At 37.9% G+C, this 20,025-nt stretch overlaps 1 protein-coding gene across 1 annotated transcript; it reads right to left on the reverse strand.

Moving 5' to 3' along the window:
• Positions 1–9,123: 9,123 nt before the first annotated feature.
• On the reverse strand, positions 9,124–19,436 carry rnf2 (ring finger protein 2). Its single transcript, XM_056244682.1, has 7 exons — positions 19,341–19,436; positions 18,417–18,529; positions 17,599–17,759; positions 13,004–13,219; positions 12,158–12,430; positions 11,839–12,010; positions 9,124–9,999 (listed from the first exon to the last, which is right to left on the reverse strand). Exons 2-7 carry the CDS (start codon positions 18,501–18,503, stop codon positions 9,898–9,900), a joined length of 1,011 nt encoding a protein of 336 aa, XP_056100657.1. The 5' UTR covers positions 18,504–18,529; positions 19,341–19,436; the 3' UTR covers positions 9,124–9,897.
• Positions 19,437–20,025: the final 589 nt, after the last annotated feature.

Raw genomic sequence — 20,025 nt, forward strand, 5'->3', positions numbered from 1 at the left:
TGAATGAATCTGTGCCACAGGCTTGTTTTTAACTAGATTCTTATCTATGTCTGCTTTATGCTAAAGAAGCCAATGATGATAATGCCACTTAACACCAAGTAATGTCTCATCTCATTCATTGAAAATGTTGTAAATGATTTTTTTGTTTTACTTTTGGTACAAAAAAGGTGCAAAAATTAATAAACCATTTCAACTTGGAAGACAAGTCTGCTTGATAACATGTCTCTCCATTGAGGGTCTTGAAACAATTACCTTGATACTTTTAATGATACAACCACATTTTGAAGTTATTTATATATAAAAAGCATCTAGCAAATCAACAGCACGCTAAAACCTTTCAGCGCTGTTTTGTCTGAGGGATTATGTAAGAGCCATGCCATTTTTCATAGTTGTGTTTTTTTACGTAAGACAGGCAGTGCCTGCGACTCGAGTACAGCATTTAAAGACCCTAACTCATAACATAAAATGCCTCAAATGCCTGCTCTTACTGACACTGCTATTTACAGACTGCTATTATACATGGTTCTTTCACTCACTTTATTACCAGGATGTATGTGCTGACAGTCGGCCCAAAAACAGGTGTGTGATAAACAGGAAATGACACGGTTAGAGCCCACAAAATAAAAACTCTAGAAGATGTGGTTAATTGTTCACCTCTCCTCTCTTTAACAGCCTTTGAAGGCTTTCCTCGGCTCTTGGAGTTCATTTGTTCCTCCAATGAGCCTCCAGTCTAAATCACACTTTATCTTTCTATAGATAACACTGGCCTATATTAAGTGCTTTCAGAAAGTACTATCAGTACCTACCCAGCTAATAATATTTGGTTCCCAGAACGTTCAGGGGACGTTATTTTATGGTAATAAAACTTAAAAAGAACATTCTTAGAACGTTCTGTGCTTGCTGGATAGCATCCTTTGTAATTTGCTTGGATTCGTATTGCAGGTCTAATCTATTGCATTCACACAGGCAGTGTTATTACGCCAACGATTTCTATAGGTGCCTACGCACTTTCAGTGCTTGGCCCCTAATAACACAGAGGAACAGTATCGAACGGAATCACTTTCAGAAAGATTTATATATACACTCACCTAAAGGATTATTAGGAACACCTGTTCAATTTCTCATTAATGCAATTATCTAATCAACCAATCACATGGCAGTTGCTTCAATGCATTTAGGGGTGTCGTCCTGGTCAAGACAATCTCCTGAACTCCAAACTGAATGTCAGAATGGGAAAGAAAGGTGATTTAAGCAATTTTGAGCGTGGCATGGTTGTTGGTGCCAGACGGGCCGGTCTGAGTGTTTCACAATCTGCTCAGTTACTGGGATTTTCACACACAACCATTTCTAGGGTTCAGTCCTGTGTGGGCGAAAATGCCTTGTTGATGCTAGAGGTCAGAGGAGAATGGGCCGACTGATTCAAGCTGATAGAAGAGCAACTTTGACTGAAATAACCACTCGTTACAACCGAGGTACGCAGCAAAGCATTTGTGAAGCCACAACACGCACAACCTTGAGGCGGATGGGCTACAACAGCAGAAGACCCCACCGGGTACCACTCATCTCCACTACAAATAGGAAAAAGAGGCTACAATTGAAGACAGTTGAAGACTGGAAAAATGTTGCCTGGTCTGATGAGTCTTGATTTCTGTTGAGACATTCAGATGGTTGAGTCAGAATTTGGCGTAAACAGAATGAGAACATGGATCCATCATGCCTTGTTACCACTGTGCAGGCTGGTGGTGGTGGTGTAATGGTGTGGGGGATGTTTTCTTGGCACACTTTAAGCCCCTTAGTGCCAATTGGGCATCGTTTAAATGCCACGGCCTACCTGAGCATTGTTTCTGACCATGTCCATCCCTTTATGGCCACCATGTACCCATCCTCTGATGGCTACTTCCAGCAGGATAATGCACCATGTCACAAAGCTCGAATAATTTCAAATTGGTTTCTCGAACATGACAATGAGTTCACTGTACTAAAATGGCCCCCACAGTCACCAGATCTCAACCCAATAGAGCATCTTTGGGATGTGGTGGAACGGGAGCTTCGTGCCCTGGATGTGCATCCCACAAATCTCCATCAACTGCAAGATGCTATCCTATCAATATGGGCCAACATTTCTAAAGAATGCTTTCAGCACCTTGTTGAATCAATGCCACGTAGAATTAAGGCAGTTCTGAAGGCGAAAGGGGGTCAAACACAGTATTAGTATGGTGTTCCTAATAATCCTTTAGGTGAGTTTATATGTATAAATAAATATATATATAAAAATATGTATGGTCGTAAACTCTTTTGTTTGATTTCAATTCAGTTGGTTATGTATGGCTCACAGTCCCAGAAGGCAACTTATTATGCAGCGTCTGTTTTTAGTTCAGATGAATCCCCTTTGCTCAAGCTGTTAAGCATCCACATCCCATGGGTGAAAAAAGTCATCCTTGGGACTCATTACTAACTATGCAGACTGTCCAGAGAGTAGAGGTGAAGAACATTTGTTCTAATGAATGTCTATATCAAAATTCAGAAGTGACATGATTATTACTAAGACTGCTTCCTTCATGGACATGCAGTAGAATATAAATATTCTGAAGAGTGTCCATTCAAGTTAATGTATAACAAATGGTTTACTGGAATCAGGAAATATATTCTTTGTTTAATGACTTGCAATATTTAGTTTGTTATTCAAATGTTTAACTAAATAGAACAGAATGATAACTGAATATTAAAATACAAATTTTCCTGAAATTAGAAATAATTATTGAATGTGAAAGTAACATGTTAAAAAAGGAATGTATTGTGTCACATTAGGACACAATTCCTCACGCTTTCTATGCTAGAAAATATTTCTGTCTGAACGTCATAAATCACATCTAAACAGATAAGCTACGTGTACGTGTGGTGAATGATCTGGCTTCAGGCTGTCACGTGATCTATAGTGAACACAGCGTTCCTCTGTGGAGTTTCTCTGATTTAGGAAGTCAAAAAACACCTTGTAGCAACAGCACACCAACAATTGTCCCAAATGGTGGCATGGTGCCCAGGCGATTTGGCCCAAGAGTTTCTATCACCATCTAAACAAAGGAAGAAAGTGTTGGAAGCATTCACATACAGAGCACCAATCACAACACAGCACATTGTGTACTGTTATCTAATTGGCCAAGCAGGCTTGATTCAGAACAGAGTGAAACTTTATTGAACAACAACAAAAAGGTTTTGTGGCTTGAATGTGAAGAACATGTGCTTACCAACAACGTTTGCACATGATAAACTAAACAGTCAGTCCAGGAACATGATAAAACTCTATCTAGAAGATAGATGGCAGCAGATGCATGCAGGGAAGGTTTAATCAGATAGTAAAAGAGAACCTTGTTTACACAGAAAATATTTCATCAGTTGTGATGAAATATTTCATTTCATATATATATATATATATATATATATATATATATATATATATATATATATATACACACAAGGAATTAATTAATTAATTTTATTAAAAAGAAATTAATTAATTCCTTGTATATATATATATATATATATATATATATATATACACAAGGAATTAATTAATTAATTTTATTAGCCATTTACGTTCATGTTTTTCTCTTCAGCATCTGGAAAAGGAAACTTCCGGAAACGCTTGGTCACAGACTACACACCACAACTGATTGAGTATATATATATTATATTATTTCATATATGGGCGGCAGAGGTTCACTGGTTCATGAAGGTTGTCTACAAACCGGAAGGTTGGTGGTTCAAATATGGAGGACCAAACCTGCAGAAATTAAAAATGAATAAATAAACAAATAAATATGCGAATAAATGTTAAAAAAGTGACTATTTATACTTGTATTTCCTTATTTATGTATAATTATTTTTTTTCAACATTTATTTATTTATTATTTATTTCCACTTTTATTTATTTTCACATTTATTTATGTCTACATTTATTATTTATACATTTATTTATTTTCACATTTATTTATTTATACATTTATTGCTCTGTATGGTAATGAGGGGGGCATGTTTTACCTCAGACATAGCAATCGTGCAATTACACAGCAAAAGTTCAGTGACATTTTTATTTGTGCATGGTTGAAAGCAAATACTGATACTGACATAATGACATACAATATATATGGAAAATTGAACTATATATTAACTACTGACAACTAACTACTCTACTTCTGAATAACTACAATATTCAGAAGTAAACAGTGTAGCTGACTGAATGTTTAGCTGACAGAATGTTTATTTTTAAACCACGATTTTTAAACCACAACCCTCTCTACATTTACATTTACATTTATTCATTTAGCAGACGCTTTTATCCAAAGCGACTTACAAATGAGAACAATAGAAGCAGTTAAACTAACAGTAGGACAACAATACGTAAGTGCTCTCTAATGTCAGAATGTTTATCTTTAAACCACAACTTCAATGTGTGCTTCTTTGATAGATATATTTAACGATATCTTTTGCATTTCTTATCAAAACAAAGTCAAACTTGGCACTGCACTTACTCGTACCCGTAGCAATACACCCGCCAAGTTTGAAATCCATCGGACTAACGGTTCGAGAGATATTTGATTAACAGGCAGACACACAGACACACAGACAGACAGACCTTCCTGTAATTTATAGATATATAATATATAGATAGATAGATAGATAGATAGATAGATAGATAGATAGATAGATAGATAGATAGATAGATAGATAGATAGATAGATAGATAGATAGATAGATACACATTTATATTTATTATAAATTTCCCCAGAAATTCCCAGAGATCAGGTAGAGATGGCTATATAGGAATATAAATATATATTTATAATTTTTAAAATAGAAACTTATATATAAATGTATTAATTTAGTTACTTACATACTAAGTATGTTGCTATGTATCACAGCGTGAACACTGTATTGATCAATCAACATCCAGGACCAAAATTTCATTCTGCATATTAGATGAGACATGGTCAAAAGTTTCTGGACAGCCAAAAATCATTCTAGTAATTTCAAAACCATGAACATTTCTGCTATAATTGCTTCTGCTCTGCTAAATGTTTTCCACTGGAAGCTGGAACATTGCACAGAAATTCTGACCACAAAATAATTAAAACAACAACACAAAAATCAGTGAATGGAGGCTTTAATCAGACAGGGGATGCAGTTCCTGTTCATCACTGTGTCAAAGCATGAATATCTGATTGTTCAGAGCAGTGCGTGAGGAACCAGCCAAAGAATGTTCTCAACTCAACCAGCCCTCAACTCTCCAAACACACACTTACACTTAAAGAAAACAGTTGAAATAAGGTCAACTGTTTTGAGTGCCAGGAAATATCTGCACAATGTTGCCATCTGCAAACCGCTGAGTGGCAGGCGGCGTCAAACTACGAGTCCTGACGACGTAATGACAACCGATTATTGACCAGCTTAAAATGAACATCATCAGCATAATAATAGGTTTTCTAATCTCATGCTTACATCTGTTTATGAAAGCCGTGAGCATCAGATGAACTAACAACAAGCAAACACATGAGCAGATGTCAACTAATCTAAAGTACCGGCTTATATACTTCTCACGACCAAGAGTTAAACAGACTCTTAACAGTATCTGTCAAACGTCAACACCGAATGGTCCACTCCACAGAGATCATTTTTGATCTGTGAAAATGCCAGAGTGCTTAAGGTTATATGGGCATACTGTCAGGGGCTTTTACAAATGCATTGGCCATCTTTTGATGTGGGAGGCTGCAGCTCTCAGCCCTTTCAAGGCAGCGGGGTGTAAGCGGCCCCTGCCATGACCCCGACCGCATTAAGTTCAAGACCGCCCTGAGAGCGCTAGTAAAAACACATTTCTGAGACTGAAAAGTGAGGGTCAGCGGCCTCCTCGCTGTGAGGCTGTAAAAATCCCATATCAAACTATGCAGAACTGACACAGACATGCACTGACTGTACATGAACCACATGGCCTGCCTGAATCTCTCTTCTTGACATGTAGGTAGGAGTAGGCCGCTAGGGAAATATCACAGTCTCTTAAGGTTCAGGGTGCAGGAACTGAGAAGGTAAGACAGATATTTGTAAATCAGTCCATAAATCGATGTTTCACAATATACAGTGTGCGTTGAAAATGATTTCGACATTATGTATTTCAATTGCATTAGAAAACAAAATATCAAACCAAGTGATGCTAGATCTTTTCTCAGACTCAGATCGTCTTTCCTGAGACATTTTGACCAAAAACTTAGTATCAAATTGATTTTTAGTGGCAGTATTAAGATATCTTTTCAGTTCTAGTAAGCACCGGTTGAGTTCATCACATTCATCACTATGTTAAACTGAGTAGAAAGTGTCCATATATCGTCGATCAGTAAACTGTATCTATTGAATTATTTGAAAGCTAAAAAAAAACTTGTCTGTAAAAGATTTGCTTGGATAGTTTGATTGTTATCTTTCTTTAAGTAAAATGACCCTTGATTTGATATTTTGACATCTAATGCATTCATACATTTTAAATACTTAAAGGAATAGTTCACCCAAAATGAAAATTCTGTCATCATTTGCTCACCCTCATGTCGTTCCAAACCTGTATAACTTTTTCTCTTCTGTGGAACAAGACAATATTTTCATAATACTTGGGGCCAATTAATGTGGACAAGAGTGTGAACAAAATTAATTTATGAGCCTCAAGTTACAAGGCAGCTATGAGTTAATAAAGCAAGAGTGAGTTTGATCAAACACTGATTTAGTCTGATTCATCATAAAGCTCATAGAATGAAAATGTACACACAGCTTGTAAATTGTAAAAGTGAGAGCAATTGTTTTTAATGTGTGATTATTATATTTGTAATATATCAAGAAGATGACAAACACAAAGAAAAAGATGCTGTTTGTGTTTCCACTGCCATTCAGTCATGAGGACAGGCTAAATGAATACGTGTATATAGTATTTGACCATGAAAAGCTGTATAAGCAGACAGCACGTGCATCATGTGTTAGAAGAACATGCTGAGCTCGTGGAAGAATAAGAGCTGGACCTGTGGACCACAAGACCTTGACTGTAATATATGCAGCACTGACTCTCTGGAGCAAGATGGGTAGGCTTTAATTCATTAAAAAAATTTCTCGGGACTCAAAAGCGCTTTTCATAGAAGGGGGAATCTCCTCAACCACCACCAATGCAGCATCCACCTGGATGATGCGACGGCAGCCATATTGCGCCAGAACGCCCACCACACACCAGCTTACTGGTGGAGAGGGGACAGTGATGAAGCCAATTGGTATATATATACTGCATACTGTATATGGGAATGATTAAGAGGCCATGATGGACAAAGGCCACTGGGGAAATTTGTCCAGGACACCGGGACACCGTTACACCCCTACTCTTTCGAAGGACATCCTGGGATTTGTAATGACCACAGAGAGTCAGGGCCTCGGTTTAAAGGGATAGTTCACTTTGAAATACATGTTTGGTATGTTTTAGCTTACCTCAAGGGCATCCAAGATGTAGGTGTCTTTGTTTCCGCAGTAGTTTCAATTTTGATATTTTTAGGTCAAACCGTTCTTGTCTGTCAGTCATATAATGCAGGTCTATGGTCACCACCTCAAAGAGCATGCACAGAGAAGTCCAAATTAAACATGATTTAATGACTCGTAAATGTACACATTGATGGCCTAAGACACAAAATGAGCGGTTTGTGTGAGAAAACAAACAGTATTTATATCGTTTTTACCTCTTGTAACCACAGCCATGTCCAAGTGATCTGAGGGCGCGGGCGCTTCGGTCTGCGCAAGCTCTGGAAGTGATCTCTCGCGCGTTTACGTCACTCATGTTTACACAGAGATTTCGGAAGTGTTACCTTTCACTGTGAATTGTTTTCTTTTACGACGGGTTAAACATCCCGGATAAGCGCAAATTAGTACCATTTTAATTAGCCGTCTTACCTACAATCTCTGTTCTGTGTAAACAATGAGTGACGTACGCGCGCGAGAGATCACTTCCGGCGCTTGCCGGAAAAGACCGAAGCGCCGGCGCCCTCAGATCACTTGGACGTGGCTGTGTTTACAAGAGGTAAAAACGATATAAATACGGTTCGTTTTCTCACACAAACCGCTCGTTTCGTGTCTTAGGCCATCAATGTGTACTTACATTTACGAGTCATTAAATCATGTTTAATTTGGACTTCTCTGTGCATGCTCTTTGAGGTGGTGAGCTGGTGACCATAGACCTGCATTAGTAAAACAGTTGTGCTGTGAAATATTAGTACATTATAAAATATCTGTTTTCTATTGTAATATATTTTAAAATGTAATTTGAACAGCTAATTTCCCCTATTTTTACATTTGAACATTGCCATCATCTAACAGTCACTTTTAGTGGATATATTCAAGACGCACATTTAATACTGTTAAATGTAATTTTTTACCAAATATCAAAATGAATACCGGTATCCATTTTCATGCTACATTCTTACGATGTCTTGATTCGCTTTTTTTTTTTAAATGACTGATTTGTGTTTTAGTTTTTGACAAAATAGTAGGCCTACAAAAAATAAATACATATTATTGGTCATAATAACATTAAAATAATTGTTTTATCATATTGGCCAGATTTTTATTGGTTCATCCTTAATTGATAAAATAGGTGGGTGGGACCATAGACTGTAGGGTGGGACACATCACCTTACTGTACAAAATATTTGTAAACATGTTCTGCCTTTAAGTTAATAATTGGTTATTTGTATTGTGATATGTTTTTACACCATGGCAGTTTCTTGACTTTTCTATTGTATCAATGGTCATAGCCTTAAATGACCTGAGCACTAGCGCCACCTACTGGGGGTGTGTTGTTGCTACTCCAGTGTCCCGGAGAACTTATTTAAAAAAAAAAAAAAGCTGTTGCTTGACACAAAGAGTGACACCAGGATTTGCATACATTTTTTTATTTTCCAAACAAAAAACGCTGTATACATTTTTTCCCCAAATAACAACATTAACTCAAAGGTATGCCAAGGATGTCAAACTAAAGTATTTCATGCTCTAAAAAGTTTTTCCATGTCTTGGATGAAGTGTCTATGAAATGCAACTATCAAAAACTGGGTCCAAATGTACAACTGAACTTATGTTTTTATGAAATGGTACTAGCTGAAACAATGGTGTCAATATACATTTTCCAGGTAGTTATTCTATAAAGTGATGTAGTATGTACAATCCCCGAAACATCTGACGACCAACACAGTAGTACAGACTAGTGACATGACGCGTCATGTGAACTAAGCCATCACATTGTACTGGTACACAGTGGCAAGATGCAGTCATGTTAGTGAACAAATGTTGCTGCTACAGGAGTGGTGGTGTCAGAAAATGCACTTAAAATCTCTTACATGTTCTCTTGAACGTCATTGGTCAAGTCTGATATTAAAGAACAGCGCCATTGGCTATGAAAGCCACCTTCCGACAGAGTCTTTCATGAAACACTCAGTATGATTTCCTCATGGTGTTACCGTTGCAATATCCATTTTGACTAAAATTTTGGCGTGTTGAAGGCAACGTCTAAGTCCTCTTGACTCAAAAAGGACTCAACATGAAACAATGAAATGGTTGTGTCAACTGAAAGGGTGAGAAAAAACAAACAAATCCACACTGGTTTGACTTCCATGGCCCTCCCACCCATTCCCAATGATCAACCCTGGTCTCGTTCTCATACAAAAAGACAATAAAAAACAAATCAAAGCAGCCACAGTTATTGAGGAGCCAGGGCTCCAGAGACTATTTTACTCCAGATGAGGAGGAACAGCAAGAAAAAAAGAAAGAAACAGGGAGAAGAGAGGATGAACCATCAGTCTGTCCCGGGTCAGCTCGGACCCTCGTGTCTCACAGGATTCATTTGTGCTCCTTTGTTGGGGCGAAGTACAACTCCATGGGCTTGTTGACTTTCCAGTACTTCTCGCTCACCAGCTCCAGGGAGAAGGAGCCATTCAGGACCTGTGAGGGGAAAAGAGACACTGTCATGCTGATGAAATGTACGTATGATACATGGTATTCATAGCTTTCACGTGATGTCACACTTGTATAAGAATGACCAAACTACACGGACAAGCAGATGCGCCAAGAATATGAACGTAACACTAAATTGCATGTTATGCATAATGTGGCTTAATGCATTAAAGATGCGGTCATGTTAAGCGTTTTCCCTTAGAAAACCATTATAAAGACAATGCTTATGCAATTTCGTGCATTGTGTTCATATTCTGGGCTCATCTGCTTGCCTGTATTTAGTGTGCATCATTCAATAAGGTATATACTGAATTTGATCTTTTAACATCAGTGTCTTAATACATTAAGCCACAATAAGCATTGTTCCCTCTTCTTTTTGAGGGTTTTAGAATGTCCCGCTGTTTTTAGTGATTGAAATATTGTGTTGGGTGCTGCATATGGATCACAAGTGCCCCAAAAAAAATGTTTTTGAGAGGGGATCTAAATATTTACGGCTTGAAACAGATGGAAAATTGACAGTGCTGTGCTACAGTTCTATGGATTTGCCCTCCAGGTCTCCAAGTCAGTCACATGACTGAAAACTATTAATTAACTGCATTAAAATTGTAATTGGTGTAACATCTAAGTAGCAGTATCAGATGTTAAATGTTTATCCTATCATAATATTTGTCAAAATAATCATATTTTGATTGCTTGACCATATTGTGCAGTCCTAGATGTCTTTAGTAGTGGTGCACGATATATCGGCCGCTGGTATCGTTCCGATGTCAAAATAGGGCCGATGTGAACAGGCCGATAATCATTCCTGTGTATTTGACGTGTGTGTAGATGTGAATGTGGGGGCGGGGAAGTTTGTTTTTGCACGAGCGCATATCCTGTCAGTTTAAACATCAAGCGCAACAAGACTGGAACTTGCGCTCTGTTTTCTGTCAGCCTTACTAAGACGTATTTTTGTCCCGCCAAAGCCTTATTTGACCAGTGAGTGATGTAGATGAGTGATGTAGATGACCGACTGCTGCGCTTGTTTAACTGAGAGAACGAGCAGAGAGAGTGAAAGCACCGGCCGCGCGCGCACTCTCACCGTCTTCAAACTGTCTTGCTCTCTCCCTCCCTCGCGCATATTAATGAATTGAGCTGACTGAATATCTTTGAGAACACACGATGGTAAAAGGTCGGAAGACCGAAGTTTTTTTTTTCTGAACTACCATTGGTTGTGAATTGTGCTAAAACGTTGCCTTATCTTCTCTGAAAAGCTTTCCACATATTCAGATGACATAAATCACACTTTCAATAAACAAAAAAAAATCTATCTAGTGATGAAATGTTTTCTGTGTTGAGACAAATCTTGTGCGATGTCCTAAACTGCCGGGATAATCACACAACGTGTGCCGTGGTCCGTTAATGACACGTCCGATTCGCGAACTAATGACTCCTTTGAACCGATTCACTTTAATGAATGGTTAAAACAACTGATCTGTCCAACACTGAACTCAAGAGACATAAATTGGAAACACTTTACAATAAGGTTCCAATTATTTAAGTCTAGGTAACTACATTAGTTAACATTCTATTAATATTAGTTTCTATGTGGATGTACTCCATGACAAAACCATTCAAGTCATCTGGTGAAATTGTTTTTATATCGCAATGTCATTTTTTACCAATATCGTGCAGCCCCAATCCTCACTATGTGTTTTCTATACAGAGATATCGGCATCGGTAAATATCGGTATGGGCCATAAGAGCAATATTAATATCGGTTATCGGCCACAATTTTCACATCAGTGCATCACTAGTCTTTAATATTAGAAGCGGCATCAAACTCACTGTGAACTGGTTGTTTGCTGTAGGGATGTAGATGGTGTACTGTTTTTCACTGGCTGCCTCTACGTTGATGGGGCTTCCTTCTTGGTTCTTGCGCATTTCCTCCAGAGCCAATCTGACAGCCAAGTATTTTGAGAGGTGGTCCACTGTGGCATTCCCCGAAGTCTTAATATACCTGGTAACAAATTCCACATTCAAACTCAGACTAAATCAAATTCACAACAGAAACTTGCTTAAAACACAGCTGAACCAACAATAAATTTGGTTAGGAAAAACGAATTAACTGCATATGTTGGTGAAAAGATTAACAGAGATGGCCCACCTTGTCTGCGCGGCGTCTTCCTTCTCCATCAGCGTCGGATGAGGGCGGAACACTAGCTCAATCTCACTGGCCCCGTCCAGAGCCAGGTCTCCTCCTCCGTTCTCTGTGGCATTGTCCATGTCCAGTCCCGAGTCGTCAGAAGTTTTGGTTCGTTTGATGCTGGGCCCGGCCTCTTGGTTACTGTGCACTGATGCATTGCTGCAGTGTGAACTGTCCCCATTATCTTCTGCCCCGCTGCCATTTTCGATCTGGTGCTTCTTCCCCCGCTGCAGTCTATAGTGCAGTGTATAGTAGTGGAAGTGGGAACACAGTAACAAAAGCAGATGAATGAAAAACAACAACAAAAAAGCAGCATGATCAAAGAAAGCTGTCTTAAGGCCTGTTCACACCGACCAAGGACGATAACTATAATGATAAGGATAAAGATATTGGTATATTATTATAGTTCTAGTCCATATCACAATTATAATAATAATGGTAATAATAATGTTACCGTTGAAATCACTTTTAGAACAATTTTGTTACAATAAAAACATTGACAGCAAATCAGAATTCATTTGACTTTAAAGAGCTTGAGCATCTAAAGCAGCAGTGGATAAAAATCAGCGCGAGATTTGAATAAATAGAACGTTATCGATATCGTCCACTAGTGTGGACGCTTATATAGTTATAGAGTCCATTAACGGAAAAACATAATATTTAATATCCAGTCAAGTTTCAATAGATTTAGTATTGGTATGGTAGCACTAGAAACAGCAAGCTAAATCTTTATGTCAATTATTGAATTCATGAAAATAAATATGTTATTAGAATAAATTTCACATGGATGTATATCAGCCATCTAACCTGTTCATGGCCTGGATTTTTAAGCCCTCTTCAATACTGTGGCTGAGCGCCTGCTGGTTGTTGTGCTTGCTGATGCGGGCCAACACTCTTTCCTGGTGGGCTTCGTACTCGTCTCTGCTGGGGTAGATCTTACTGATCAGGGCGTCAAAGTTGGGGTCTGGACGGAGGGAGCGCTTAGACACCAGCTTCTTCCTGCATGTTGGACACTCCTTGTTCCTGTGAACCAGAGAAGAAATGACAATTAATTAAAGATTACGAGGGCACATGCATTCAAAAAATATATATAATGATGTGCACAGGTAAATCATTTATTAGAAATACTGCAATTTTCTGTAAAAAAAAAAAAGAAAAAAAGAAAGAAAGGAAAATTCATTGTGACTTTTGTTTTTGATTAAAGATTATCGGGGTACTTTTTCTTTTTTAACAATGATATGCATTAACACTACAACATTCCATTAAAGAAAATTGTTCATTTTGTGTTTAGGGATGCAACGATTATAGATTGTGTTGGTACGATTATAGTCTGATAATCACAGATTCACGATTATCACTATTATTATTCATTAATTTCACAACAATGTATAGAATCACATGAACACTCTTTAGATTTTGTATGATGTTATATCTATTGCTGCCTTTTGAAACAGAAATAACACAGTAACCAAATAATACAGCACAAAATAAATAATCCCTTTGGAATTAAAGAAAGGTGACCTCTGCTCTGTGAACATCCATGTCAGTATGAGGGGAATAAACTGAACTGTTAGCCATAAGTATTCATTTTAATATTTCATCTAATTTTACATGTGGCCTGAGAAAATCATGTCTATTATTTTGGTTTATATAATTTTTGAAGTTTTAGTAAAAATTATAGAAAGAAATTGAGAACATCCCTCATGGAGTGTTACAGGGCCGGCGCCATGAGGGGGCAAAAGCGGACATTGCCCTCTCAGATCTAATTTGTGCCTCTCAGTTGCAATCTGTCCCCCCTCCCCCCCGAAACACGATTGATTTTAACCCATTTACGCATATGATCACACCGGTGCGATAGGGGTGTTGAAATTAATTGTTGCATCGATGCAACGCGGACATGGACGATTCTGCTTCGATGCAGTAATAGACCATAATCGACTTTAGCCCAGTGACATTTCTCTGACATCATTCGTCACATACACGCTTCTTGCGCTAGCGTAAAATGGCGGAGGGAGTTCTGACACACTCTGTCAGTTCAAAGCTAGACTAAAAACACATCTCTTTGACCTAGCATACACATAATACATTATAGACTTCTATAAATTCAATGTTAGGCTGCATAGATTAGGTCAGCCGGAACTGGGAACACTTCCCTTAAATCTTGATGTACTCGCTACATCATAAGAAGAATGGCATCTACGCTAATATTAGTGTCTTTGTTTATCCCGAGGTTTTCCCGCAGCCTGCCGGATCCAGGCCGTGTCCAGATCTGACGAAGGAGATTCGCCTGGACCCGATGACAATGCAGTGCTGAAGTATCCACTATCCTCTCCCTATGGAGGATCCCTTTCCCACTCTACAGATAAAGCGCTGTGAATTCCGGCTCGCGTACCCCGAAGTGATAAAATAAAACAAAATTCTGTATCAAAATTTATAGGCAAGAAAAGTAGTTTGTTTAGGTTGGGTTGTATGAATTACAAACCTGCGCACATATTTTAAAAAGCACATAACTATAGAATTCTGAATGAGCATGTGAACGCCGTCAGCGTTAATCACAGGTTCGCGTTTAAAGTCTGATCATTTCGACGGAGGTGAATCAATCAAAGTTAACTTTAGCTGGAAGTAACATTATTCAAGAACCGCTATAACGCCAAAACAATCTGTTACCTTAAATTATATGTTTATCTCTGTAAAGCTGCTTTGAAACAATTCATTGTTAAAAGCGCTATATAAATGAAGATGACTTGACTTGGAGGCGATACGCAAAAGCGAGTAATAAAAAATACTATTTTAACATTTAGAGCATGCGAGTGTGTGCGTGCGAGTCTGTATGCGTGTGTGCGTGCAAGTGTGTGAGTGTTATTGTAACTAAAGCACATTATGTGACAGTATCATGCGATTTTCGTATTATATATTATACGTATTTATTTATTGTTTATAAGTTCTAAATGGTCCTGTCATCTGCTGTGTTCAGACTCAAGTTGTGCTTGATGTTTGCTACATTCAGGAAGTGTACTTTCTTGGAGCAGAACAAATAAAAAGGGAGTTCATATATCTGACTGCTTGTATTCATTGACAAAAATGTAGCAATGTTCAGTAATATTGAAAATTGAGGATGAAACGCATTGTGATATCGAATTGAATCGTTGACTGAAGTCTATGGAAGCTGCAATATTAATTCTTTCAATTATAATTTGATGTTGTGTTTTATTCATATCAGATGCACATTGTGTATGAAACAAAGTTTATTCTTCTCCCATGTTCACTGGCCACTTACTTTTATGTATTATGGGGAAAATGGATGAATTTACGTGATGTAAATCCAACAGATCCTCTGAATTGCAAACTCATCACGTGTTATATCAACTAACATGACAATTATAAAGGTGTTTAAGCGACACAACGCATTCACTTCCACATATTTGACAATAGGAATATATTGTTTAATTCATGATATAGTTATGTTTGTGAGTATTTTGAATAAAAATGGAAAACCGAAATAAACGCGATAGCTACATATCTGTAGTGTGGCTGCATGACGCGTCGGCATGGAAATGATACGTTCTAAAATAACGGTCACCTTAAACTCACTCTGGGGGTTCAGCTAGAATATAGACTGCAGACTTCAGGCATTTCTGTGATGGAAATAAAGCTTTGCTATTTGGTTTCTCTGCCATAGTTAATCAAGTGTGAAGAGTAGTAGTAGCCTCCTCGTTTCTGATAAGCACGGCACTTTATGCTGGTGCACCGCTGGCGTAACTTTGTTTTAGTTTTTTTGTGCAAGTTGCAACAGTTCTGTTACGGGCAACAGAAACACTGTGTTAGCAGAGCCTTTACAATTAATTAACCGTGACGTTTTTAAGAGCGGTTAATCATGAAATCGTTTAATCGCTGCATCCCTAGTGTTAACTTTAAAGGGTTAGTTCGCCCATTTAAGACATGAAGTTGTATGCAATCCTTACCAGCACTACAGTGCATACACACTGACCCACTCTGTTGTCACCTCCCTGGTCAGAGTTCTGGCCGATGGAAGTTTTTCAATAAAGTACTCCCGGTTATTTTCCGGGGCCACAAAACTGTGCGTTTTTACGTGAAAAAATGATTTGCGTTTCAAAGCTTGATTAATTTACCACACAAAAAACACGCCGGTCAAAATTCATGTACCTCAGTTTTAATCGGCACTATTTTCTATCCATTTCTATCAATCCGCGCTGCTGTCAACGTCAACAGTGCGCACGTTCCGATCAGCTGTTCCATAGTGTTTACACAAATGATTTACAACGACGTAAAAAGTATTAAATTAACAATGGTGCGAACTTGTAAATTCCCAGGCTGTGACCACAAGGATGTGCCGCGATCAAAGTTCAGATTCCATCGTATTCCTGTTTCGAATATAACTATGAGACAGCTTACCGAGCATAATCTCCATCTGCTGTTAGTCGATCTCACCAGCAGGGGGTGCAAGCGCGTGTTGTTGATTTGGCTGGTTGCTATCGGCTACTCTGCGGGAGCTAAAATATCCAGAATAAAGGATTTTCGTGTGTGTAGTGCTCACTTCAGCGAAGACGATTACATCCCCAACCAAGGAGGAAAAGGAAAATTAAAGAGTTTTGCTGTACCAGTACCACGGGTAAGCTCTATTTACTAACTTTATGATCCCATGTCTAAACTGTACGGTAAACAAGCTGATGTTTAGACTCCATTATAAAACACGTGAATATAAAATATATATATTCTAATATAAAAACAGTATATAGGGATATTGGTACAATTTGCTGAGAAAACTATTTGATTGAACACACACACAATTGAGGTTTTGTGTTGCAATCAATAACATTGTCGTTGTGCTAAAATTACTTTCATCATCTGATCCGTCTGACATTGTGCTAAAATTGGTTTCATCATCAGAAGTTTCGTAGTCAGACATGTTGTCAGCGAGTCGCGCTATCAACAGCTGATCGGAACGTGCGCACTGTTGACGTCGACAGCAGCGCGGATTGATAGAAATGGATAGAAAATAGTGCCGATTAAAACTGAGGTATGAATTTTGACCGGCGTGTTTTTTGTGTGGTAAATTAATCAAGCTTTGAAACGCAAATCATTTTTTCACGTAAAAACGCACAGTTTTGTGGCCCCGGAAAATAACCGGGAGTACTTTATTGAAAAACTTCCAGCGGCCAGAACTCTGACCAGGGAGGTGACAACAGAGTGGGTCAGTGTGTATGCACTGTAGTGCTGGTAAGGATTGCATACAACTTCATGTCTTAAATGGGCGAACTAACCCTTTAATATAATTATACCACGCACACTCCCGTGGTACTATCATGTATTCGTTCACGCCACAAACAAAATGTACAATATAATATCTGAGCACATAAATCCTACGGATAACACAAACCCACCCTGATCTGAGTGCAGTGATGATGCAGTCGGCACAGAAGCGGTGCAGGCACTCCTTGGTGGTCATGGTGTTCTTCAGCATGTCCAGACAGATGGGACACATGAGCTCACTGTGTAAGCTGCGCGGGGACACGGCGATCTCCAGACCATCCGTGATGGCCTCCTAGAGGAGCACAACATCACAGAAGCTGCATTGAGGGTCGAAAACTAAGCAACATCTACCAAATCTGTCTCTCGCCAGGGTTTCACTAGCACATGGGTTTTTAGGTGCCATGGACCCCCATATATGATAATCCTCATGTGAGGAACCCCAACCCTAAAAAGATGCCTATCTATTAAAAACACAGAATTTAAATGCTGAAAAATGTATATTACAAATCTAAAATTAGTTTATATTAAGTCACATTATGTATATATATATATATATATATATATATATTGAACTATAGTAATGTAGCGGTAACAGTATAACTTATTTGTATTCATAAAAAAACAAAACATTTATTTTAATCTAATTTAATAGATTATTATCGAACTAATATTTTTTTATTTTACATTTTCACATTTTTTATTAATTAATTAATTTGTTTTAATCTAATGTATTTATTTACATATTTTATTCTTATCATTAAAATCGTATTATTATTATTACATATGTTTTACAGTTTTTCTCTAGACTTTTCCATGGACCCCCTGTCACTCCTTTGCAGCCCCCTGGGGGTCCCTGGATCCCAGTTTGAAAACCCCTCGCACTAGCATACAGTCAGAATCACACTTGGAAAACATAAATGTACAATAATTGGCATGTGAATTTTCTTACCTGTGGAGTTCTCTGTAATTCATAGAGACTAAGCTCCCATGTTTTGCTGAGGGGTTGAACCCCATTCGTCTGGACCGTCTGTGTCATATTTATACACTGTGTCTCCTTCACCTCTGTGAAAAACAGCCAAAGAAAACATTACTGACATAATATGAAAATCTACTATAAGAGCTACATGATGTGATGAGATACAGAATCAAAACAAAACAATAATAGCATGTTTTATGTCAAAATCCATACATGATAAAATATTTACGACTTATTAAAAACCTATTGAAGACAATGATCTTACAATTTTCAAATGTCCTTGTTTAGGACAAGGACAGCAAAGTAATTTCCATCATGATCATCTCTAACAACTGACATCTGAGGGATGTTATGGTCTGATGACGTTGGTTTAAGCCGAAAGCTGGCGCGTGATTACGTCCATTAAACTCTACTCATGTTTACTTCAACCATTAAGTCTGCATTGTTTTGTTTTGTTTTAGATCATCATACTATAATAAACCATTAATCTGTCTAACCCTGCAGTCACAGAGCTAGCAGGCTAAAATTAGCTTATGAAGGCACTTATAACTCTTTGTGTCACTGGATAGACAAAGCATCTTCCTGTACGTACAACGTGTCTTTTGAATGACCGTGCCTGCTCTGCAGCAACGGAGAACAAAAACAAAACAAAATAATCGGAAGAGAAAAAAAATAACGAGGAAAGGTTTTATCTCCTGCGCTGTCATGAAAACGTAGAGCTAACGGCTAACTCTCTCTGCTAATCCAGATGCTGTATTTACAGGCTGCATTAAATCAACTTTGAACTCAGTGTCGGCGAAATTGTGACATATAAAACCTTTTGCGCTAATGAAAACGTCAATCTCAACAACCAGAAAAAATATATATTTGAACAAACGCAGCTGTTTACATACTTACATTTCAATGTTGTGAACACTCTCCCTCTCTCTCCTGCCAGCGCGTTCTGCTGAGCTCAATATGGCGGATTCATTGGGCCCTGAGGAACTCTGGGAAATGTGGTATTTTTCAAAAACGGAGTCAGGTTTTACAGTCATCTACTTAGATACTGTGTAAAATGCAGTTCATCGTTTATTTTCTTAACTTTTCATCACGTTCATTTGAATAAACTTACGTGTCTTTTTCAACTACATTATACGTTAATAATATGTAAAAAAAAATAAAAAAAATAAATAAATATATATATATATATATATATATATATATATATATATATATATATATATATATATATATATAGAGAGAGAGAGAGAGAGAGAGAGAAAATTGACAAACTTGACTACAATTGTTCTGTTTATGCTTGCCCTTTGATAGACTAGCCACCTGTCCAGGCTGTTTCCTGAGACGCTGGGATACATTACACGACCCATCAATGTACGGTAGGCCTACAGATTGATGGATGGACCACAAGTGTGACTACAATAGCTTGACGTTTGACGTTTAAAAAAACTTAATTAGATTATTAACAGATTGACATAAAATTTGGTTTATTTGAATAGCATTATGGCAAAACTAAGCAAATTCCCGCCACAAATTCATGATTTGGTAAATAATAACTACATAAAAAGTCGTAATGAGGCTTATA

This window comes from Rhinichthys klamathensis, unplaced genomic scaffold (assembly GCF_029890125.1).
Source record: "Rhinichthys klamathensis goyatoka isolate OS25496 unplaced genomic scaffold, OSU_Roscu_1.1 h1tg001043l_1, whole genome shotgun sequence".
NCBI classification, from domain to species: domain Eukaryota; kingdom Metazoa; phylum Chordata; class Actinopteri; order Cypriniformes; family Leuciscidae; genus Rhinichthys; species Rhinichthys klamathensis.